Below are 25,587 nucleotides of genomic sequence, written 5' to 3'. Positions count from 1 at the left end.
CCAGAAGTGCAATTAAATGCCACCATCACCTAATCAGTGGCCTTCATTCGGGGAATGAGTTACACCATGGCGACATGCACACAAAAACACAGCTGGCTCTGTAGTGAGGCTCCCTGCTGAAGTGGCACTGCGGCAAGGAGGACATGGTGTCAACATGTGGGCAGGAGAAGACATGCGATCAATTACAGACAGCAGACGCGGCAAGGACAAAGGATGTGGTTTATTTGCATATTACAAAGTTACAACCAAAGTAAAGGGGGGGAAGCCATCAAGTGAACACGAACAATTTTTTGGAAATGGTCACATTTTTTCAGTACAACTACGCTGGTGATTAGCAGGATTAAGACTTGCAGACATGAGCATACTGTCGACAGGTAGCGAGGAAACACCCTCACGCTGTCTGCTCTGATTTGACACAAAGTTCCAGCCAATAAGACAACAGGATTAGAGCAGAGGCTGCAAAAAGGGGAGGGAACAGTCTCTGCTTAAGTCCAGCTCATCGGGAATCTCCATTGCATAGGCTGAGGTGGAGGCGAAAGGGCATCACAGTGGGTGGAGACCGGCTCTGGGAAAGGGCTGAGGAAGCAGACATCACATCTAGCTAATGACAACCCACAACTTCTTGTTGTTATTCTTCCACAGGTGGCCGGTCCGTCTTTACCCACCACTGTTTCTTATTGCCCCCCAGCATTAGTGAGGAAAAAAGGGCCACCCCTGAAGGCCTGAGCACGGGGAGGCTGGCCGCAGGAGGTGTAATAGCTCCTTTCGGAGTCTGTCCACGTTCAGCGCAATGACACACATCATCAAGGGGTGCGGAGGCGTGCTCCGGAAGACTGCCACGGCAGACATAGCACACGACACACAGTCACAGCACTGGAGCCCTTTACCCAGATTAACAGCAGACATTTATAGATCATAAAGTACAGCAGGAAAAGATGAATCATAACAATGTCCCATTAGGGATAACAACAAAAACAATAAGTGACTAATATTTGCAGCATCACGAGCCCCTCCTCCCTCGAAAATGGGTCCCCGGGGCTCTAGAGATGCGCAGTGATGAGACTGAAGGTCGAACCCAAAATAAACTCATGCCAGTTATGCAAGGCTGATTTGACTAAGGAGGCTGAGGGAGGCATGTGAGGCTGGACGAAAACCAACTGCAGGGATACTAGAATCACAAAAGTAATGATTGGGGGGGGGGGGGGGCATAGAATCAGCAGGTCCCCACCAGCAGCATTTCCTGGAATCTTTTTTTTTGCTTGGATTTCATCCCTCCCCCCCTTCCAGCAGCCTGTTGAAGGACATGTGGTCACAGTTTTGTCTTTATGCACCCCTCCCCCACTGAGGGTTTCCCCAGGGGCAGAGAGAGCCCCCCACACTCTAGCCGGTCATTATTCGGGCATAGCTGCACGTCAAATCAGGAGAAGCAGCTCACCCCTTTGTAGCAGCAAAGGGCCGGGCCAAGCTGGGCCAGGCCCACGAATTCATAGGCGAGCTACTCATCCCCAGTCCTGAATGCGAGTCCCAAACAGACAAAGTCGTGGGAGTGGGGGCTTTGCCCCATGCCCTGGGCAGGAGGGCAAACACTACCCACCCACTATTTAAAACGACACAGAACAAAGCAACACAGACAATGGATAAGTAGTTACATTTCAGAGACAATGACTATTTCTGAGGTGAGAGAAGAAAAAAAAACATTTAGAGATTTGCTCTACAACAAGGACACTAACTGCCCCCCAGCAGGTGGTAAACATGGCGACTGTGGTAAACATAAGCAGCCAGCCAGATTAGCTTCCCTCTGCTGTCGCTTTCACACATCCATCAAGTCACATGCCAACACTGACAGTGAAGGTGGCCACTTACCAAGGCTGAGCAGCCTTCGGCGGAGCCCAGTGGTCAGCCAGCACCTGTGCCCCTGCTAAGTGGCTTGCACTGGCAATCCCAGTGACACACCACGACACTCCACGTACAACGTACGCCATGCTACATTGTGCGACACCCCCCATCCCTTTGGGGGCGCTCTTCATTAATTTTTCTTGCCATAAAGACACAAGTGCTGTCCCCCAATGCTCAGTACCAAGACACTGGAGGCCCATGGGTCAGCTGACCACACTCTCAAAAACAGCAGTACAAAAAAAACAAAACAAAAAACACCCATTGGTAAGACATTCAGCCCAAGAGAACCAGAGGCATCCAACAGCCAGCAGCACTGGCCATTCGGATCATGGCCTTTTTTTACCACCACAGGGGAGACAATGGTAAAGAGGGAAGGGTGGGCAGTAAATTTACTTTATCAGGTCAAATCAAAAGATGAAAGTCTTTTCACTAGGGAGGGAGTGTGAGCCGGGCTCCACCTCCTAGCTCAGCAGCTGGCGGATCTCCTTGTGCATGTGACACAGGAAGTCCACGTAAGACAGTCCGCCACTGCTGCTTTTGTCCTCCACCAAGAAATGTCTGAAGATGAGCTCCATCCTGTCCTCCTGCTTCACCACCATGAGCTGTAGAGAGTAAAGCGGCGAGTTAGTTAGTAATTAGTTGTCATTGTTGACACACCACAGCACACAGTGCACAACAACGAAATGTGTTCTCTGCATTTAACCCGTATGTGACATCATGACATAGCAGGGGGCAGCTAATTCAGCGCCCGGGGAACAGTGCTTAGGGGCGGTACCTTGGTCAGATTAATTCTGAGGAGCAGAGTGACCAAGCCCTGTGTACCCATAAATCACACACACTGAGGGTGGGGGGGGGACCCTGCTCACCTTCATGTACCGGGACCGCTGGGCCCTGATGGATTCAATCATCTTCCTCAGCCTCCTGGAGTACGAAGTGTCCAACAACGGGAGCACTGTCTGTGCCAACAGGTAAGGGCGAGGACTGTAAACTACTGCCGCAAGCAGTCTGTGCAATAAAACTAGATCTATGCCATGTTTCACTTGGTCAGATAACCTTCTGAAGATACTGACATCATAATAACCGTGCTCACAGGGAAAGAACAAGCCAGCAGGGGTTACTCACCAGGTTGGGGTCAATCTGCCCAAAAGCCGTGGTGCCAAAGATGCTGAGCAACAGCTCCTGCTGGACGCTGGCCCCGACCCAGATAAAGAGCTGCAAGCCATTCTCCAGGAGGTAGACCCCTCCCTTGGAGAGACGCTCTTCAGAGTCCCTCAATGCAACAGGCAGGGTCTCACCCTCCAGGTCCAGCTTCTGCTGCAGTAGGTAGTACGCAGACTGAGGGTCCGGGTGGGCACATGTGAGCAGGCACATACATACACACACAAGATGCACCCCTCACCAGTGGCAGCAGGCGTGGGTAGAAGTACACGTGGCTCTCTGCCACGTCCATGCAGGAGATCAGCTGGCGCAGGTAGGCCCGCTCGTCCAGGGAAACATCAGCCCCAGGGTACAGCACGTCGCTCTTCAGCACACAGTTCAGGTAGATAGGGAGCAGCTTCATGCACTCAGGCAGAATCAGCTGTGTGGGACAGGCAGGGAGGGATGGAGTCAAATGAAGCTGAGGCTATTTTGAGTGGGAGGAGCCAAAGGAACACGCTGGTACAGCGTATAATGGTTACAGCACTCCTGAGCACACACTGAGCTTATAAAGCCACCCCCAGAACAGGTCCTACCTGCCCTGCCGATGAGGGGCTGGCGCAGTTCTTGCGGTAGCAGGCCAGGATCTGAGCACACTGGTTGATGAGGCTGTCCCTCACGACCTTGGTGGGGTTAGTGAGGATGCTGCGATAGGCTGTATGGGGGCAAGAAGAAACGTTTGACCACGATCAGGTAGCTCCAAAGGCTCCAGGATGGCTCAGACACACTGGCAGGGCCCCTGTATTCTGCTGACCAGCATTCACTCACCGTACTTGGCGAAGTAGTTGACGAGGGCGTCAGTCTCGCAGTTGCGGTACAAGTCGGCCAGCTGAGCACAGCAGTTGATGGCCAAGTTGTGAACCCGAAGACGCCGTTGACCGCTGCAGCTGGTGTACAGGACAGCACACTGCCCGTGTTCAAACCCAGCCCCCCAAAAGAAAATAACGTCGGCTACATTTTCTATGAACATACAACTGAGATTGGAGAGAAGAAGCAGCTGGACTGAAGCCACTCAAGATCCAGGATCAGTGATGGTACTGGTGTGGGGTGAGGCACATGGCGGGCTCATCCCCATACTCCCTACCTGTATCAAGGCCCCGCTGTCCTCGTTCAACTTGTCATCATGCCGGAACTCCACAGTGATGGTCTTGTCGCAGTCCAGGCCAGCCAATTCCACGTCTGTGGTATTGCTCATGTAGAAGGAGCCGAAGAAGTCGGTAGCACGGATACCTGGGGGTAGGGGACTCAATTACATGGCAGGAATGTCATGGTGACAAAGCTGTAATTATAATATGTATTGGGTGGGGGGGACTTGTCCTCCATAATATACAGATGTGCTCACAAGGTTCCCCCAATATATATATATAATTGCTGCCTTGGTCCCCACAATGTTGTCCATTGCTACGGCCTTGCACGGTGATGCCACGAGCCGGCAGCTCACCTGTGCTGGTGCGCACCCTCATGACAGCATCAAAACCCACATGTTTGCGCATGTCCCGCCGCAGGTCCTGCAGGAAGCACTCTTGATCGGCAGCCGGCTAAAAGCCAACAGACACGTGTGAGCTAGGGTCTGAGCCTCTCCAAACCCTGTGACCCGTGACCCTGAACCCTAGCCCTTACCTGGAAGTAGGTGTACTTGTAGAGGGATCCGCCCGTAAAGTAGGGCACCACACCCAGGGTGGCCACATCCACGTACTGGTTCGGGAAGAGGAAGAGGTCCACGCAGCAGCCCTGCGCAACACACTCCTTGGCCAGGTTGCCATAGAAACTGACTTGGGGCTGGAAGAGAGACTAGAGAACAGAAAAGCAAGGTTCTGAGTGCCAGATGGCATATAAAAAGCTTTTCCACTGCACCAGGTACCAAACCTCAGTCCTGTGCGCATCCCCACTGATTTCAGGTCTAGTACCAAAGAACCAAACCAGCTGAGGTACTTGTGCAGCATGTCCAAACAGCTGGCATGTTAATATGGATGGAGGGGACCAGTGCAGAAGCTTTGCCAGCCTCCAATACACTGAAGCCACAGCCCTGTCCAACATGCTGAAACCCCACCATCTAAGATGCTGAAGCCCTGCACCTCACACAACACACCTTCTCCTTGTCTGTCCCAATTAGCTTCCTGTCCTCACGGTTTTTAAGTTTCCCGGGGGCTGTAGCCATGGGCAGCGATGAGTGGAAGATGAACAGCTTTCCAGGGCAGTCAGCCGCCTGCAGGGGAGGGGTACAAAGAGTCCCCCCCAAGTTAGTGACAGGCTCCAAGCATGTGGGTGGCTTAGGACCAGTCTGTACTGAAGGTAGCCCTCTTCTGTCTCACTCACTCATGTTACGGAGAAGCAGCAAACCTTAGGCATCCTTATTACCTATTCCTCAGGTGATAATCTCATTACTATTTATACTGATGCCAATGTCTGGCATACAGGACATCTGAAGAAGATTTACATATGCCCTATGGGAACACTTTCGTATAAATCTGGCCCTATGAAATTAGTATAAAGAAGATACGATCTATGACAGTCCTGTGACCATCAGGAGGTATTAAACACACCCAAGGATCTTATTGTGAGCAGCGTCGGCACCTTAAGGGCCTCCAGTCCAGCCTGGATAACTGGCCCGAAGACTGTTTCCGTCTCTTGTGTGTCAGCAAACATTGCAGGGATCTGGTCCAGCAAACTGGAGAAAAGCCAGCATGGTCAGAATGGAGGGCACAAGTCAAAGCAGACAAAGGGACAGGAGGAGGCGAGCGATGCCAATGCCCCAAGCTCCAGACTGAGCATGCAGGCTTTAGGGGGAAGGCAGCATGATAGCTCCCACCTGTGGATGACGGCCCGGGACTCGGCCACTCGGACCAGGAAGCCGTCCAACAAGGGGACGAACATGTCGGCCACATCAGACACAACCAGCATCTGTGGCTGGGCCAACACACTCTTCACATTGTAGAAGTGCAGCACTTTGTTATATGTGACGAAGCCCACTCGGATTTTGGACTCCCCCTCCGCGGTTTCCCTGCCAACACACATACAGGATCATGATTAACAATCAGAGCCATCCTGGACCGAATTGTTATGCCAAGGTTCATCACTGAGACTCAAAGAGTCAATGGACAGAAGGTGACCTGAAAAGGCTAACCATCACAAAGGGACGCGAACACACATCACAAAGGGACGCGAACACACATCACAAAGGGACGCGAACACACATCACAAAGGGACGCGAACACACATCACAAAGGGACGCGAACACACATCACAAAGGGACGCGAACACACATCACAAAGGGACGCGAACACACATCACAAAGGGACGCGAGTCGTGTTATTGTAACTACAGAAATGCAGTAAGAGTGCGAAGGTTATGGCTGCCTGCCTGATACTACCACCATATACCATCAATCTAGACATAAACCATTCACACTGCCTTTGCCTTCACTACTTGTCAAGCCAGATGTATAAAAAAAGCACTAATATTCCCCAGCAATGACATTTTTCAATTCATTTATAAAACCTTGACAGTGCTGGTGTCAGTGTTGGGGTGATTCTTGCTTGGTGCCTTTTGAGAGTCTACCTACCTACTTTCCCACCAGTTTCAAAAAAGAGCAGAATGGAAACATTACATAGGCAGAGGTGAGAGTGAAGTAAAGGTCTGACTTCTGTTTTTTTGGATTTATTTTGATCTGTTTCAGATTTTAAGTTTGTATAAGCTGCCAAACTGGAACCTTTTAGTCTTACTTTTCAGAGTATGACTTGTGCTCTGTTTCTCTTGCCTTTATCCACTTTCATCTGCTTGAAAGCTGTATTTCACCCCAGTCTGTGTAAGTGAATTTATTCTCTCACTTTCTAAGGATTGCGCAATAAAAGTGTCTGCCAAAAAACTGGTCTGCTGTCCGCCTCCTGATCTCTTTGCCATGTGAGCGCCACTATATTTTATTTATTCAACCTGCAACGTTTTAAAACGTATTAAAAAACTGGGCAGCAGATCAATCTTGGTTTTCCACGGAATAAAAAAAACGTTATTCCACTAAGCGGTTTCACTACCAGCACCAGCAATATTAGACTTTGACTAAATGCTATAGTCTAATATATAGTCTATCGAATTTTCCGGCTATGTGGAAAATTTGGATGTGATAGGTCATCCTGGTTTTATTGATGTCACAGTTCTACTTTCTGAGACGACCTTTTCTGTGGTATGGCACTGGAACCATTTTTTCTGGCCGAAGGACAGTGTTTTTCCCAGTGCACATGCATGGAACTGGCTCCGGCATTGTGGTACTGGAAACAGGTTATAAATTTGAAGTGAAGTGATTGTCATTGTTGACACACGGCACAACAATGGAAGGTGTCCTCTGCATTTAACCCATATGTGACATAGCCAGTGATGGGGACAATTGTGTTAAAATAACGGAGTTGCTGAGAAAGTCATTTTTCAGTAATGGGTAATTAACCAATTATTGTCTCCATCATTACAATGCTGTTACCGTTACTGACAATAACATGTGGCACGTTACTGTAATTAAGCTGTTTTCATCCGACGAGGCTTTCAGCCACAGTACCGTCGCATGGAGAGGATGGTACGTCTAAATGCAGTTTTCAATAAATTGCCTACACTCTATTTTTTGTCTTCTGTTTCTTCTTTTTGCATTTTGAAGCTCTACTTACAACCTGGTTACGAACCATCAGTGCGAAATGCGAGTACTAATTTTTCCCCTGATATTAAGATTTTGTCTTAAGATTCTGTACTGTTGTCTTTGAAAATATTGTCAGACTACCATATATAGCCTCTCCCCAGGGTACGATGAGGTTCCAATAAACCTATCATAAGGCAAAAATATCGCAAGGTGAAAACAGCCTAGCCTAAAAACTCAAACATGCTTAGAACACGTACATTAGCCTACAGTTCGGCAAAATCGTTACGACAAAGCCTATTTTATAATCAAGTGCTGAATATCTCATACAATTTATTAAATAATGTACTGAAAGAGAAAAACATTTACACATCATAAAGTCGAAATATCGTAACAGAGAGAATCATAACCCAGGGAGTGGTATAATATGTAGACAGTATGGTGGTATGGAAAGTTTGATTTGGCCCAAATCTAGTGTAGGGGGACATGGACAGATTAAGGGGTGTGGGAGGAGGAGGGATTACACGGGGAAGGAAGTGACAGCTGTCCATGGAATACAGAATTAAACCAGTACTTCAATGCATACTACCCCACTGTGTCATGTTATTTATGTTCGTTCATATTTATGTCTACACTTATTATGTTATTTTCTATGCCGACGATCCTAGAGCTGCAAAATGGTTTTTCATTGTTTTAAAAACAATGACAATAAAGATCTATTCTACTCTAAAGGATTTTTTTTCATGAAATTTGGTGTTTTGAAGTAAAAAAATCTTTCCAGAAATATTCTAATTATTAAATTATCCTATGAAAAGGTACTTCTATACTAAAATATAACTAATGCACTTCATACTGTACACATTTATCATTAGTAAAACTTGTAATATTGTAATATTGAACTAGAAGCTCAGCTTTGGTGCCATCAGTCAAGTCCAGCTTGAATTGCTACTCGAGTAAGGGGTGCACTTTCCAGCATACCTGGGCAGGTTGTCCAGCAGAGTTTTGAGCTCTTTGCAAATGATGCTGACCAGGCCGCTCTTGACAGAGCTGTATGACACGTCTATCAGGAAGATGTAGGCTGGCGGCTGGGGCGGCTTGTTGTTCTGTGGGTTACGTCAGCGGAGTGTCAGTGCGCACACGCTCAGACAAAGGGTTGCCATGAATTTTTCAAGAAGCTTGTCGCCATCTGGATGGCGGCTGACAGACCGTTAACATTTTCCGTTTCCAAGAAACGAGCCATGCGTGACACTTCTGAAATTAAATTTTTAAAATTCAGCGAAGTCGTTTGAGAACTATAACCCTTTATCTGCAACGAGCTACAGGCAAGAGGAGAGTATGTCGGAAAGCCTGGAGGGGACGTGATCCCTAGCAGTAGCTGGCATCCGCCTCAGGGTCCGTACCTTGCAGTACTCCACGGAGGCACAGAACTCATAGGTGCCCAGGGAAAGCTCTGGCCGCTCATAGCAGTCCACACGCTTCCCAGTGTGGTCCAGGTGCTGGAAGTAGTGCGAAGGCACTGTAACAAGGGGGGGGGGGGGTGCAGCATGGCCTCCTCAGCATCTTGCTCAGGTGTTTCAGTAAAACAAAGCAGAATCTAGACTCATGAGTGAACCCATGTGGGAAAATAGGCAGTGTTGTCAGTGTTCCCACCTTCTGTCACGCAGCTGCAGAAGGCACACTGAAAGCGCTGGCCACCCTCGATGAACTGCATGTAGGGACACATGTAGGCCTTGCAGCGGTTACAGCGGATGGGGCCGCCTTCGCCATGGTCTACGATGTACGGGGGGGCCTGAATGCGTTAACAACATAGCCAGCATGACACAGATTTACGAGATTAAGCCTTTGACCTTATTATTCACTTATCACACAGATTTTCTTGCTATATTTGCTGTAGTGCATCATTACAAACAGCCCCTTGGCTGCATGGTACCTGTCCTTAATGATAAAAGTTGAATAAGACTATGACTTGAATAAAGTGGGCACAGTGGCTTATATGAAAATATATGAATTTCTATCCAATAGTCTCCAGATGGCGCTGTGGCTATAATGGCCTGCCTGTCGCTCATCCCAAACCCAGATCACTTTCCCTGGTTGATTTATTCAGACAGCTGCAGCGCAGGGAGCTAAATAAGCACCTATCATTAGTAACAAATACGGTGGAGTGAGAATAGAAGGGACATCGCAGAAAGTGAGATGAACGAAAAGGAGGTGCCTGTGGGAAGGAGTGTAGGGCATCATGGGAAGCTAGAGGGCGTGAAACACCAGGGACAAAACCCTAAAATTTAAAAACAACCTGGTGAGAAAGACAAGCAGCTGTGAAAGGTAACGTGAAGAACGATCACCTTGATGCAGATCAGATTCAAGGCCTAAAATCAAAAATATAACAAGGGCTGTTCTGGGGTAATACTGGGTAGGATTACACAGTCTCACACATTGATTCATGAGTGGAGGGGATCTAGAGCACAAGTGTGAGGGGGGGGACTTTCTGGAAGCTGGGGCCAAACTCTCGCATCTACAAGTGGGGAGCTTGGGTACAGAGAACGCATGATGCACGCAGGGACCAAGGTGCAGCATATGCCCGTGCTCACCTCGTCTGGTGGCAGCTCTGCCAGTGGCTTGATGATGGCGGCGAGGGGCACCTGGGTTTGCTTGGCCATGTCTGCTGTGCAGGGCACGTTGTAGGCTGTGCAGCGAATGTACCGTGGATTGGCGTTGCCTGGGAGTGGAAAGTTGGACAGAGTGCTGAGTCCTTCAGACAGACAGAGAGCGACCTGTGGTGCCCTCCTCAAACACGTGGCTGGCTCACCTTGATCTTTAACCTGGAAGCTTGTGGTGACCAGGGGCGGGACCTGACCCCGCACCCCAGTGGAGAAGGGCTCACTGCTCCGATTGGCTTTGTCATCCTCAATCACCTGGATCTGCATGTGAAGGGAAGCGACAAACTGTAACATGTCCTCACAATGGGGACTACGTTGATCTTAGGGCGCTTTTTCACTTCACCAGGTACGGTACTTCTGATGCGGTACTTTCTCTTTTCTATTGACTTCCCGTCAAGTACCAGTACCGAATGTTCCAGTCCCTAAAGTGCAAAACTAACTGGGGTAGTTTTTGAAACTTTGGGGTGGGAATTGAGACTAGGGACGGGCCGATCCACATTTTTTCAGTTCCGATCCGATTCTGATACACAACTGCCGATACCAATACCGATTCCAATAGAAGAGCTCGTTTTGCTTGAATATTTTTATATATACAGTAGTATCTCGCTTATCTGACCTTCGCTTATACGACATTCCATATTATCCGACGTCCCACCGCAAAAAAAAAAACAAAAAACTGCGTCAATCGGCAACAAGAACAGCAAGTTGCGAGCGTGAGCGTGAGCGTGAGCGTGCTCCTGACTCTACTGCAGCTAATTATTTACCCCGACTGTACAGTGGCGCGCCCGTCTACACTGCGACTCATGGGTCTGTCATTCGCCCCCCCCCCCCCCCCCCCCCCACTCACTGTCACAACTCACTACTCAGTGCAGCACGGTTTATCATTGTATGCGCTACGGTTTACTGTCTGTTACATGCGTACGCGTCTGTGTGTGTTAATTTGACAAATGTTGTTGTGGTGTTTTAAAAGTTTGACGTTTAATACGCTTTGTCTTAACACCTCCCATTATCCGACATTTTCGCTTATGCGACATTCTGCCGGCCCATTTATGTCAGATACGTGAGACTCTACTGTGTGTGTATGCGTGTATAAAACACACACATACATACATACATACATACATATAAAATATATATATATATATATATATATATATATATATATATATATATATATATATATATATATATATATATATATATATATATATAAAATATTTTTTATATTTTGTCATACATACATTTAAAAAATGCACACCAAAAAAATTAGGCTACTACAGACATATACACTGTTCCACTTTGCTTGTACACCTTTCACCCTATCAGTTAAAGAAATAGAAGCTATCATTTTGCAGACTGCTGACAACTAAATAAGTACCGAATGTGGATCGATCACAAATGACCGATACCCAATCTATCTCATTGGGTATGGATCAGTGCCGATATTGATATGGATATTGGATTGGTCCACTTCTACCTGAAATGCTTGATTTATCAATTGGTTATGCAAACAGTCTGCCTGCTGCCACACTGAAAAAAAGCTGCAAACTCAGAAAACAATAAATGAAACTTAAATAAAAAGTGATAATAATCAGTGTTTGGACAAATGATGAGACCCAAACTTCAGCATAATCTGTCTAGGAGTGATTTACACAGCAAGGATGAAAATTATTCTGATTGTCATGCAGCATTCATGCAAAAGCAGTGGAGGTGAACTATAGACTAATTGTTAAACATATATTAGATAATCTTGAAAAGAAATAATAATAATAATCACTAAAATTGCTAAACCTGTTGTTTTTTTTTTATATGACAGACCAAAAATATTTTTGTGAAACACTCTGCACTATGATGTCCATAAAGAATTGAAGGCAAGAAAAACTCTCATCTTAATCTGACTAGCGATATGAGAACTGCATGTATGTACATAACATGCGATAATATGCGGTGTTGGTATTAATATTGCACATCATCCAGCCATATTAAATATTCATTCAGTACAAAATAGTTTTTTACGCCAGTGGGAAACCAACACCGCAGAGTACCATACTTTTGGTACTTTCATGTTGTTGCTGAAATACCAAAGGTACGGTACCTCGTACGGTGGAAAAGTGCCCTTAGTCTCAAAAACATGAATGACTTTCAAAAACTATTAACCTCTAGCATTAATTACCAAGCAAATCCAATTTAATGAAGCAGCCATATTATTACCTAAAGCTATTCACATTAATTGATTTCAAGATGTTTAGAACAGACTTGCCAGCAGTCATATCAGCAGAAACTTAAGAGCACAAATTACTGATTACAGTCTCAAAAACAAATAGACATCGCTAAGGAAAAGTACAAAGTCACTGAATCTAATAGGCTAAGCGCTACTGTTTCCTTTTCAGCTCCAGGATAACAGAGGCTGCAGTTTACAGGACGATGCATGGAACATAAACATAGCGAGACAATTTGACTGAACAGTAACCTAAACTTCTGTGTGACAGGCACAATACCATTTCATGAGTGCATAACCGGGACAACAACCACATATAATCAATACTGTCCTGTCTGGTAAGAGAGTTACGTTATGCCATCCCTGAGAACACATTTCCGCACATCCTGATTTTGCCGAGTTTGGTGTATTCCTGGGACTACAAAGGAGGGACTTGCGTTTCACATCTTTAACCAATCACAGTGATCATTGTATGACATCACCACATTAATTAAAAGCAGCATTTTCTGTTAAAAAGCAACGGGCACAGATTTCTACTGTTTTATTGCGCAAGCCTCTAGTTAAGGCGCATGTCAAACATAGACAAAACATAGGAATATGCTTACCTGCAAAGGTTGTATGGAGAAATGTAACAGTGCATCTTTATTTCAGGATGATAATAGTAGTAATACTAGTGGGGGCAGTGTGTGGCTCAGAGGCCTAAGCTTCTGTGCCTGTGATCAGAAGGTCGCAAATTCGAGCCGAGCCACTGCTGGTCCTCGAGCAAGACCCTTAACCCCTAACTCCCGGGGTGCTGCTATGGGTGGCTGCCTGTCGCAGCCAGCTTACTCTCACCTACAGAAGCAAGTAGGGGGAGGCGTAAAGAGAATTTCCCCACAGGGATTAATAAAGTATATATTATTATTTATAATTATTGTAATATTATAATAAAAATAGTAACAACAACAATAATAACAAGGCTTGAAGCAGCAAACTTCCAATCACAGGCACAGTGGCTTAGCTCGCTGAGTCACACTGCTGTCAGCCTGATAGAAGGAAGCTTTGAGCTTGGAAATGAGAGAAAAAAAAAAAACGGACCAATGTGGTCATGTCATACGATGAAGACTGTGATTGGGTCAAGTAATGAAACCTAAGCGTCTTCCTTCCTGACACACTGACAAAATCAGGATGTCCACAAGTTCGCAAGTCCACTTTAACCCAATAAGCCTGAGGGCAAACGGCCGCAGCCAGACTTCTCCTCTCCCTGCATAGGGCAGATGTTAGCACACTGACATTCGATGGACATCCCATACCCAGGTCATAAAGCCAAGGTCGGGATCTGCCCTGATGGGATGCCCAGCTCCCCACTAGGAGCAAGCAGACATCCCCTCATAATTAACCCCGCCATATTTTGGGCTTTTAAAACTCAAGACAAGCCCCAAAGTGGTTTATTCCCCACAGAAAAGGCACAGAGGATTAGGGTGTCACTTAAAAATAAAAGTCTGAAATACACATCTCTCACCACCTAGATCTATTCTATTGGTGATAAAATGGACCCAGAAAAAAACTCACTTAAAAATATTAACATTTACAGGTAGCCCATGGCCTCTGAATGTTAGCATTGTAAGCTTAATTACGCCTCATGATGACCATGCTTTCACAGGTATCTCTCGCTAATCTCAGTAACCACACCAATCTCTTACTTATTTACATTTCTGACTGTGATATTTTAGCTATTCTATGAAAGCAGAAACAAAACACAGTCAGCCGTCTTGTTTTCTGCTGGTGTTTCATTGCTATTTTTCACCAGTTGTTCAGTTCGCAGTGTAGTGTCGTGCACAGTAACGTCAGAGATAATCAAGCTGCTGTTTATTCAACTTCAATCAAAAGAAGGTAATATATTAATTGCAATAAATTAAATGCATTGTTTTCATGTGTTTATATTACATTATTGCAACAACTAAGTAGCCTGTTTTACTACAGGCCTATGAGCCAAGACACAAAAACCAAGTTAAATAAGCTGGAGAATGGAGAGAGGAACTTCATGTGTCCAGGTTTTCATCAGTCTTAACAGTAATTTCTAAATTTAAAATGTTAGATTTCAAATTTTTACATTACATGAATTTTCACTTTTTATGACTTATTGACCTGTAATCTGCATGCATTGGCAGTCTGCTTATTGTTCAAGTTTTAAGTTCACTCTGGATCAGCTTGTAACCAGCAACTCCATGAATTGCCAACTGACTTCCTGACCATTGATCCAGATACATGGGCCTCACATGAAGGATACATTGGTGCAAAACGTCACCTAGCGATACTCAAAGTTGACAATGATACTGCAGAGAGGGGGGTGGCACTGATCCAGGAACACAAGAAGACACTCACTAAGGATGAAGATGACCTGCAGTTTCTCTTGCAGGTTGTTCTGATCATCGTCAGCTACATCCTACTACAAGGAAGACTGAACTTTAGTGACTGACACCACAGAACTGTGTATTAAAACAGAGTCTGTAGGTTGACTATAGGAATCACATTTAACTATAAGGGTTAGTGCAGTACACAATTTATTGCAAATAAACCATTATTACATGTTCTATGTTCTTGTGCATAAGCAAATTGTCTAATTGGTAAATATACTGTGTATAACATCATCTGTTTTGTGATATAAACTAAGATGTAGATGGGCGACCTGTAAACATTACACAATTATGAAATAATTTGACACACATTAACTTTTGACCTCATGGAACAAATTTGGAGGGTGAGAGTAAAGACTATGATTTTCTTTTCCTCATAGTACCTAAGTGACACCCTACTGAGGGTATTTATCCATCTGAGAGTACACACACATACAAACACACTACCAAAATGTGCTCAATATATACTTACTTTTAACACTATGTTTCCCAAAACTCCTCACAGAGCATGCTTATTTTCAGACCGACCAAGCTAGAATTTGACTCAATTGAGCTTTAAATGCTTAAATCTTAAATGTTATACTAACTTAAATGCTTAACAACAGGCATTAACTGTTCAAAGCAAATCAAACTCTCTCCATTACATAGGACAACTGTGAAAAAGGTGAATAACATTACTATGCTTCTGTATTTCTGCAATCATCTCAAGCCAATCGCTGGACAGAAAAGCAGCAGATGCCACCAAGAGCATCACTGGGAAGTGCCAGAATCAATCCACATGCTCGGTCCCTACAGGAAACACTCACAGGGGCAGCTTTACCATGTTCAGGCACGCATGCGTGTGTCTGTTTGTGTGTGTTGGGGGGGGGGCGCAGTTTATAGTAGAGGAAGACTGATACGACATGCATGTGCCAGAGGGAAGGCAGGTAGACAGGCAGCACTTACTGGGCTGGGAATGGCATCTGGATCTATCCTGTGCCTCGTTTTTGATACAGGGGGAAGGTCAGAGGCTCGCTAATAATTAAACGGCAAAGGCCATCCCAAAATTTAGATGAGAAACATAAAAATAACCAAAAAAAAGTGGGGGAGCAAAGTGGGAGAAGAGAGAGAGAGAAAGTGAACTCCACAACATTAAACATTATTCACAGACAAGACAGACACACCTGTGGTATGCAAAGGGTCAGTCGACACTGCATTAAAAGCATCAGTTCAGATCACACGGCATCAACAGCAACAGCATCATCTTTGCCTACACAGCGCAAGGACACAAGTGGTTTCAGTTTTCAGAAGCTGTCTTGGAAGCAGCAGGCGATGGGAGAGAGCACATGAGGGTTGCAGGGCCGCACCTCGGGTGCTGTGTAGTTCTGTAGGTGCATCGCAGGTGCAGTGATTTCACCACTGGACCCTTGATCAAGGACTTTAACCCCAGCTACTACATAGTCTCTGAATCTCACTGGTACATCAATTTTGAGGAAAGTGTCTGCAAATAAATCAATGTGCTATTGCTATATGCTGAGCTGGGATTGGAGGGGCAAGTGGGCATGCTTCATGAGATCAAAGGTGAAACAAGTCAGAAAACCTGAAACACACTGCATTCAGACTGAGGTGACACAGAACTTCAGTACCTCTGCTGAGCTGTCTTCCTTTCACTAGACGGTCAGATTTCAATCAGTACAGGAGACTCAACCACTACCTGCTCAGAGCAGCGTTTATCATTTGGGTGATGACAGTGATTAATGAACCGAGAAGAGCTTCGCTCAAGGTGATGATGCCATCATGGGCAGCCCAAGTGCCACAGGCAGTCCTGACATTCTGACGTATATGCCAGGACCGCAGAAAACCATAGGGGGCTCAGGCTTACCGGGCTGGGAATGGAGTCAGGGTCCAGTCGCTTTGAGGGGGGAGGGGCAGGTGCAGGTGCAGGGGGAGGACCACTGAAGTTCTCCTGCCCTGGATATAAACCTGGATAACCAGGCTGAGGTCCCTTCTTCTGCCCAAAAGCACCTGAAAAGGGCCAGGGATTTAAGAAAAGATCTCCCCTAGGCTTTCTCAGCTTCATTAACAGACTTCTATTTATAGCAGTGGCAGGAAATGACGAAACCTACAACGTAATGTTGTTTCTATGGCAACCGCAACACTAACAGACAGTCTTACTGTGGGCACAGATCACTGGTTCTGCAAGGAAAACCAGGACCTGTGGCGGTAACCCGACACAGCCAGCACTGCACCTAGTCCAATGGCAGGCTGGACAAAGGGCCCAAGGAAGGCCCATCCCTTCATCAGTGAGGTAACCCACACCACTAAGGTCCAGTTACACTCAGACGCTGATCTGACATAAACCATCACAACCATGCCTCATGTATTAACAATGGGGCCTATTCCAAAATATGTGGGCGTGACCACCACTGCTACTAAACAGGTACACATACACACATTTTGGCACAATGGAAGGTTTCCCACATCAATAAAAATAAAATAGAATTCCAAAATTATAATCACACAACCAATAAATCAAGCTGCATGTCTATCTGACACACAGAGCATTACCTGCATGATCTACACCAGTGTTTCCTAATCCAGTCCTAAAGGACCCCCAGACAATCAAAATTTTTGTTCTCTCCCAATTCTCTGGCAATCAAGAACACCGAATACCTTAGGAATTTTACACTGGGAGCTGGAATGGAGCAACATTGTGGACTGTCTGGGGGTCCCTGAGGAGAGTTGGGAAACACTGGTCTACACTGTTGTTTTACCTCAGGCTGATGGCGGAAGCTTACCGTTCTGGTGTGACTGATAGCCATGCTGTGTAGGCTGCATGGGTGAGCCCTGCCCAGGTCCTGGCTGTGAGCCAGGCATCATTCCTGATATACCCAGGGGAGCAGGTGGAGGTGGAGGGATGTGGTTGGCCTGGGACAAGGGAGGACCCAACATGGGTTGCTGGGGGAGCTGGGGGGGTACTTGCATGCATGGGATTCGAGCCACGGTGCCTGCGTGGGGCAGGTACCCAGTTGAGGGAGGGGGAGGCGGGGGAAACGAGGAAGGCTGGGTGGCAGAGAAACGCTGCTGGACTAGGGAGACCGGTAATGGAGACTGAGAGGGAGGTGGATGCACACTGCCGAATGCGGCCTGGGTGACAGGGGGACTGGAGGGGACCTGGGCTTGGGGACCTGGAGACGGCCTAAGGGGGTAAGACGAATGGATTAGAGGGATTGGCCCCTCAAAAAGTGGTGGGACTGTAGAAGGCAGAGGAGCATCAGTAGAGAACAGAGCCTGGGAGGATGGGGGAACCGTCCCAGTAACAGGGGGCCGGGAGGATGGGAGGGCCATTCCAGAAATAGGGGGCTGGGAGGACAAGGATGAAGAGGACAAGCTCCGCTGAACAAGTGGCAGGGCCCCACTGTAGTTCTCGGGGGGTCCATGAATCAGGCTGGCGTTAGGAGAGGAGTTCTGAGAGAAAGATGGCGACACCGATGATGTAAAGACAGCAGAGGCCGGAGGATGTGAAGGCGAGGGCACACCTGAAAGGAAGACATCCACTGCATCAACTAAAGGGCCCCAGAGCAATGGTACCCCTGCATTCCAGAGTAGAAAAATAATTCTACAATTCATTAGAATGATTTAAAAGGCTACTTCAACTTCAGAATGCTGGCTTACTATGTTGGTTTACGTAGCCAGAACCCGAATGGGGTGGAGCAGCAGAGCCGATCTGCATGCCTGACAGGCGGTTGGTCAGTTGCTGTGCACTTGTGGATGGAGCACTGTACTGCGGCTGCTGGTAGGCCAGCTGGGTCCCAGGAACATAGAGCTGGGAGATGGGAGGCCTGTGGGGTACGCAGCAGTACACATTGGATGGGGCGATAAATTAGAATATCGTGAGCGCCATGATATACCCTATACAGTTGTTTTCTGGCATAATTAACTTAGGATAATGCACTATTTTTACATTAAGGTATGAGTCTGTTGTTGGCATAATCTGTCAGTATACTTGTCACATGTTCCATAACTATTAGCAAAACAATTTGGTCATCATAATTAGAAAACCTCAAAATCACCTGTCATGTTTAATGTACATAAATTTTAAAATATTGTGATAAATATTGATATTATGAAAATCCTTATATTGTGATACAATTCTAAGGACATATCGCCCAGCCCTAGTCAAACCAGTTCCAGAGGACGAACAGCAAGGCAGAGAAAGCTAGCAACTAGCAACAGAACACACTGTTAGCATATTCTAATCTGACATCCCATGATAAAAAGTTTATTTTTGTACAACTTATTTATTAAAATTAGATTTAAATGTGCAGTCCATTCAATTTGCTACTTTTTTGGGTTCCGATTCCGACAATCGTAAGGAAATTTTAAGCAAAAATGAAGTTAAAAAGACATAATTACTTGACTTTTATTGTGATAATTATCAATATTGTTTGATATGAAACACAATCATCATGATAAAATATTTTAGCATATTGCACCATCCTAAGTACATGTCCTAGCAGTGCCTCAACTCAAAATTGTGAAAATCTGAACACTGACTGGGTCGCCATCACCCGGCGGCCAACATGGGCACGTCAATTTGATCAAAAAAAGAAGAAAACAAGGCAGGAGGATCACTGGATTCGCGGAAAGAACTACAGATCCTAGCAAGCCCTGCAGGAGGGTTCCCCAGTACCAGTCCAGATTTCCCTACTCAGACGCATCTTGGTCTGATTTGATATCGATTCACAAAATCTCAGGACCAATCTAGGTAATTTATGAGTTTTCCCCGTGACCCTGAAAATACATCACTAAAGTTTACTTGAATCAATCCTTTTATTGTATAGGTGGCACTACTTTCTCTCGCACCCAAAGGAGAGTTTCAGTAGTTTTGCTCATTCGCCTTGTATCATCATCTTGGTACACTGTCAGTCATGGTAATGGAGCTCACCAGCACATGAAAGCAAGCAAGTCAAGTCAAGTAAGGTTTTATTGTCACATCAATCATATTCAGTACACTTGCTTATGGTGATATGAAATAAAGGTCTCTAAAAGCAAAATAAATAAAATTAAATAAAAGCAAATGAGGTAGAGAGAAAATGGATATTACTGGATATGACCTGCTGTCAGTTATGAGAATAATGTTATCTATCTTTTTTTTTTTCCTTCAAACGTCATAGATAATAATGAAGCAAATGAAAGCAACTTAGAGTCTGAAGCTATAACTTATGTATTTCTGGCTGGTTACAAGAACTGCAGAGGGGAATGTATGGACAAAATATTTCCATGCATTCACGGATAAGTACAATAATAAAATTTTGTGCTTATCATATATTGCTTTACATGATCTTGTCATGTAATGGTACAGTGCTGTTCGATTTGTTATTGCTTTTACAACAAATCTGGTTTGATTGCACATTAGTGAATGAGTCATAAATGTGAATGAAATAGAATCGAAATTGAATCCAGTCAGGCAAATCGAATCAAATTTAATTATGAAGTCGAGGCAGATTCCTAGCCATAATCAATACCCGTATGTTCCACAAATAAAAAGATTCTAGTTTATGTTTTGCACTGTAAGGAATCCAGTTGCAGAGTCTCGTTTCAGCAGAACGATGGTTTATTGAACAGCAAAAATAATATAACGTAATACAGTGCAGAAATACACCGGGTATTGAAAGGCAGCTGAAATACAAATTAAGTTCTTTACCCCACTTTATGCCCAAAAGACCCTCCCCAACAAAGTACAGTGTGTAGGTGTTGTGAGTGAATTTGCATATAAAGGGTGATCTCCCCTGCAGTGTGAGGATCCTGAGACCCCTGAGGCAGGACAGGACAGAGACTTCCCATGAGAGCAAATGGTAACAGTCTGGCCACTGTAAATTCAGTTATTTCTTTAGCACCCTTGTGGTACCAAACAGTACCCCCATTCTCTGCCTGACTTCCCCCGTGATCATAATCTGATAATACTGCCTGTATTCAAATGATCAATCCAGAACATTGGGGCATCTTCTCTACTTTTCATTACAGGGACACATGTTTAACTTGAAGTCTTTCTGAAACATGGCATACGAGTTTTAGATGTGGCCATTTTTCTTTTCAGCAATGCTTCTCAATAGTTCTTTTTATGCTTTGAAAAAGACAGACTGTTTTTGTATTTAAGGAACTATGCCATTATGTTCCTCAAATAAAAAGACTGATATACAGGACTTCAGCCTTTCTTTAGTGGTTTTCATAATTTAGTTGCTCTGCATTTGTAAATTTGTGTTCCATTTAGAGATTTTTAGACATCTCTGCAAATATGCAAAGCTGAAATACAGTATTTTATATCCCATTCCTATCCAGGGCCAAAAGAGGGGCAAGGATACCCAGGCAGATTCTGCGGGCCAAGCGCTTTATAGTGGCGCCTAAAAATGAAAAATAATAATCTATATGCCAGTATAGGGGGCCCAAGGTGACATTTTCTAAGTGGGTTCAGAATTTCTAGCTACTCCCCTGTTCCTATCAGATTGATATTGAATCAGAATCTAATGGAATTGAATCATTGGTTTGTGAATGAATCAGGGCAATGCGCCAATACCTAGCCCTACTGAGCAGGAAAATCTGCAAACTGTGTTGCTAACTGGCCTGTCAAGACTGGAATTGGGGAAGCCTGCCCTAAGGACACAGCTTTACATTTCCTCATTCAGGAGATGCATTAGTTCAAAGAAATGTATATGTTACGAGCATGGCAGATACTGAAAGCAACAGAATTACTAACACAGTCCAAAATGCGCAAGAAATCACAATAAATACAGGCAATTACATGACCCACATTTATAAAGGAATATATTTTAATGGAGTAATTCAACTTACACACACCAGGGCTAAACACTAATGTCTCTCCTATGACTTGAATCAGCAACTGCAAGATTATGTATGTACACTGCCATTCTGTTGTGCTCTGGTGTATAACAGGCTCACCTCTGTGGCTCAGTGCTCATAGCAGGATGACCGTTCTGCAACCTCCCCTGGGGATACTGGGTGTAGGCTGAGACAGGAGCTCCTAAGGTAGGAGGGGGGCAGACAGAGCCTGAATGACAAGGGTCAAGGGTAAAGAATTTAAACCGGAGACAAGTGTATCAGACAGCCACTGAACAGACCCAGAGTTACGTCATCCGCTCCCCTGTCAGATAATTCATGTCAGATCCAGATCAACCCCACAGGCCCCCAAAATCTGGCAAGCAACAACGCATCACAGCAAGTGTTTTGCAGGGAAGTCTACAAGCAATAGCTATGGTGATTATTTGTGCAGTTATGACACAAACTTGTTAGGAAGGTTACCCTGGTCAAGTGGAGATGAGCAGGAAAGGTCAGAAATTGCATCTGGTGCAGGAGCCTTAGAGGGAAAGGTAGCATGAGGAGAATATCCTGGAATTCAAGGAAACAGCATAGAAAATACAAAGACAGATCAATATTTATATTACAAACCAAAAAGATCAACACAAAGTCCTCTGCAGTGACCAAGCAAGATCAAGCACAACTCATAGCGGAGAATGAATTGAATTTAGAATTTGGTGATCAGTGGTCATAGTTGACACACCACAGCACATAGTGCACAACGACGAAATGTGTTCTCTGCATTTAACCCGTATGTGACAGTGTGACATAGCAGGGGGCAGCTAATTCAGCACCTGGAGAGCAGTGCTTAGGGGCGGTACCTTGCTCAGGGTACCTCAGTGGCACCCAGCTAGTCAGGAATTCGAACTAGCAATCTTTCGATTACAAGTGCGCTTCCCTAACCACTAAGCCACCACTGCCCACAATGGCAGAAAGGGATAAAACGGTGCCTCCACTTTGGATGCTATCCACTTGAGAGTGATCACAGATATGAATCTCTTCATACTTCACAAAACAGTTTCCAGGCTCAAATAACCTGGGTTGACTTAAAACTAAAGGCCTCGACAACCTCAGACAAAACCTTTACTTTTGAACAAGACACAATTAGGGAAATACCTGAAGACAGTGCCCCCTGCTGGTACCCTGAGGTGGGGCCATTGTAGGGTGCATACTGGGTGGCATAGGCAGGCTGTGGGTACCCCTGGTAGCCAGGCTGCGGCTGTCCGTACAATGAAGCCATATGCCTTTGCTGGTTCATGTTCATGCTAGTTCATCCCGAAGCTGCACTACAAAGAAGTAAGAGAAGTAAGGGAGGAAGAATAAAGGCTGGTTCATACTTCTTTGCAGAAGCGCAACACTCGTGGATCCACACTGTATATGCAGACATGGAAAGTTCACAGTTTTCCGGTCAAGCCACGTACTTTGCACATGCGCACAAATGTATCGTATTATTATTGTTATTATTATTAATAATAACAATAGAAAAAATAACGATAATAATACAGATTATTATTCAGATACTCCCTGCACATGTACCACAGCAGCGAGGTTTGTGTCTCTTTCTCAATGTTTTACAAATTCAGAGAACTCACAGGGTTGCCAACTTTGGCCGGCTGGCTGGCGTGAGATTTGAGAGAGAAGTCTGCACACACACGCACATGCATTTACATGTATGTGACAGTTTTATTGCCTTGTAAATATTCGGGAGTGTTTGCAAACCGCCCCATCGCTTGTGAAATGCATACATGTCGCTGTTTAAAATGGATGCTGGCAAACTGATTATGTGCAGTGTGTCCAGAGCTGTGTGCACACTGCCATGCAGACACAAATTTGGTGCGGCACATGTTCGTCCGCGGAGATGCACGTTTACGTGAAATGTGCCATAAAGGTCTGTGCGGACACAATGCTAGTATGTGTGCTTTCACAGCCTTAAGATTCCACTGAGAAGTGCTGCAGCTGCAATTTCTTGATGCTTCCTACATCATCTTATGTTCCATCTCATTAGATGCCCTGTGGTGGCTCACCACTGGTGAAATCAAAGACTTCAAAGCAAAACCATTAATACCTTAATACCTTCATTCAAACCTACTTCATTAATGTATTGTTACCCTCAGCTACATAAACCCAACATTCACTAATTCTTTTGTCACACTGTCAGTCATTTTCTCATTCATTTTTTGTACCACCACAAGCACTTAGGATGAGAAGAAATAAAAGTCTCTCTACATTACATTAAACACTCGTCATCTTCTCTTCATAATGCAATGCAACACTGAAGAAAAACACTGAAGAAGAGAGCAGCATGCCATTGAACATTAAAGGTTACCATATCAGCATATTAACATCTTATGTCCATTCAAGGACCAGAACTGGGCTCAAGGTACACTACCATATAAGTTCCAGTAAGTACTGGTTCATGTGGGGCAGACAGTTTTATGAGCTGATTAACCTGTGTTTACTTATCATGGTAATCCTCAAGAAACCAGTGGCCTGTACTACAAAGCGGGGTTACTGGCTTATCGGGGTAACTTAATTGTCGGATTTAAGGTACCACAGTTTAAATGGACTTCATATTCGTTCACTTACATTTGCCCAGGCTACCTTAAATCTGACAAGTTACCCCGATAAGCCAGTAACTCCGCTTCGTAGTACAGGCCACAGGCTACAAAAAACAGCTACACAGAACAATAAGTATGAAGGCACCGATCACACAAACTATACATCTAACCATTACGGAAAAGTGCCACTGGACATCAATTACCAAGTAGCAGGGGTACACATTATCACCTAAATTGAGTTTGACATTTAAGGTGCAGCCTTAATCTTTATTATACATCCACACATATATTACATTATATACATACCTAATACATAATGTAATAGATAAATACAAAGCAACACCTTTTTTGCTGTGCGACTTGTCGCCGCTGACATTTTAAGTAGCACAGGGTGATAACTTTAGTTGTACTTTGTACATTTATCGTGCTTAAAAACCGCCCTAACAGAGAAATCCACATCCATTCCAGTAACTTATCGGATCTGCGGCCTGACCTACTTCTACAGCACGGTTTCAGAGTACGTGTGCATTGGTCACTACAGAAAACAGCCCTAGTGACACCAAAAGGGGAAAGTTCAGCTGACACCACATTATGAGATACAAATACGCATTACTGTGGCTTGTAGTTCACATGACAGCTGGCTGCTGGGACTAGCTACACAACTTAGTAAATCGCTCGTTTTCAACCAACTGCACGCTAGCCGGAGACCCACCAGGGTAACGCCAAGACCGTATAGACAGGACTGTCACACGTTAAAAACAACATGACATAAGCTTGTTTCTGCTCACACTGCGCTAGTCACACAAAAACTCAATAGTATTTTGTTACCTGAAAAACAAAGAAAATGATGCCGAGTTGTCAATTGGGCCTATCCGCCGGGTGGAACCATTACGTAGGATGGGGAAAAGAAGAGCAGGTGAAGGATTAGGGTATTGCGGATTATTTTTAAAAGGAATTCACCGGAGCCCCTTCCTCACCCACCTCCACCAGAAGTAAACCGAGTGTTGGGGGATATTGCCCCGTTTCCTACGGTCCACAGAGCCAACTACGTGCTGAGTTTACTCGAATTATTTCGGCTCACTCCGAGAATTGACGTGCCGGAGCAACGACTAAAATAATCCCTTCCTCGGTCCGTGCCTTCGGATGCTACACTAGCACACCGGAAACGCAGCAACTGTGTCCCACGTGAACGCCC

At 45.1% G+C, this 25,587-nt stretch overlaps 1 protein-coding gene across 8 annotated transcripts; it reads right to left on the bottom strand.

The window, feature by feature from the left end:
* Nucleotides 1-205: 205 nt before the first annotated feature.
* On the bottom strand, nucleotides 206-25,587 carry LOC125739401 (protein transport protein Sec24C-like). 8 transcript variants are annotated; one of them, XM_049009485.1, is made up of 26 exons: nucleotides 25,374-25,587; nucleotides 25,221-25,260; nucleotides 22,951-23,120; nucleotides 22,279-22,365; nucleotides 21,919-22,027; nucleotides 18,634-18,800; nucleotides 17,757-18,497; nucleotides 16,841-16,983; nucleotides 15,925-15,993; nucleotides 10,515-10,626; nucleotides 10,297-10,424; nucleotides 9,359-9,497; nucleotides 9,109-9,224; nucleotides 8,687-8,811; nucleotides 5,903-6,094; nucleotides 5,668-5,761; nucleotides 5,183-5,299; nucleotides 4,714-4,884; nucleotides 4,535-4,631; nucleotides 4,178-4,323; nucleotides 3,862-4,000; nucleotides 3,630-3,748; nucleotides 3,296-3,475; nucleotides 3,019-3,207; nucleotides 2,763-2,852; nucleotides 206-2,498 (listed from the first exon to the last, which is right to left on the bottom strand). In XM_049009485.1, the coding sequence occupies exons 3-26, from the start codon at nucleotides 23,096-23,098 to the stop codon at nucleotides 2,358-2,360; spliced, it is 3,759 nt and encodes a 1,252-aa protein (XP_048865442.1). In that variant the 5' UTR covers nucleotides 23,099-23,120; nucleotides 25,221-25,260; nucleotides 25,374-25,587; the 3' UTR covers nucleotides 206-2,357. The 8 variants fall into 8 exon arrangements, with proteins under 8 accessions (XP_048865442.1, XP_048865437.1, XP_048865443.1 ...); XM_049009480.1 differs by having other exon boundaries at nucleotides 3,019-3,210; nucleotides 25,374-25,585; XM_049009486.1 differs by having other exon boundaries at nucleotides 3,019-3,210; nucleotides 21,919-22,000; nucleotides 25,374-25,585.

Source organism: Brienomyrus brachyistius, chromosome 3 (genome assembly GCF_023856365.1).
Source record: "Brienomyrus brachyistius isolate T26 chromosome 3, BBRACH_0.4, whole genome shotgun sequence".
NCBI classification, from domain to species: Eukaryota; Metazoa; Chordata; class Actinopteri; order Osteoglossiformes; family Mormyridae; genus Brienomyrus; species Brienomyrus brachyistius.
Note: the sequence above shows the minus strand (reverse complement) of the source record. Positions and strands in the feature narration are given on the sequence as shown.

Bases quoted from the DNA above. Each gene is read 5' to 3' on its own strand.
- LOC125739401 (XM_049009482.1), bottom strand. From the start codon at position 23,098: ATGAACATGAACCAGCAAAGGCATATGGCTTCATTGTACGGACAGCCG. The intron at 16,984-17,756 runs GTAAGCTTCCGC...GGCCCTTTTCAG, and splicing joins CTATCAGTCACACCAGAACG to GTGCTTTTGGGCAGAAGAAG. The intron at 4,632-4,713 runs GTAAGGGCTAGG...GTTGGCTTTTAG, and splicing joins ACAAGTACACCTACTTCCAG to CCGGCTGCCGATCAAGAGTG.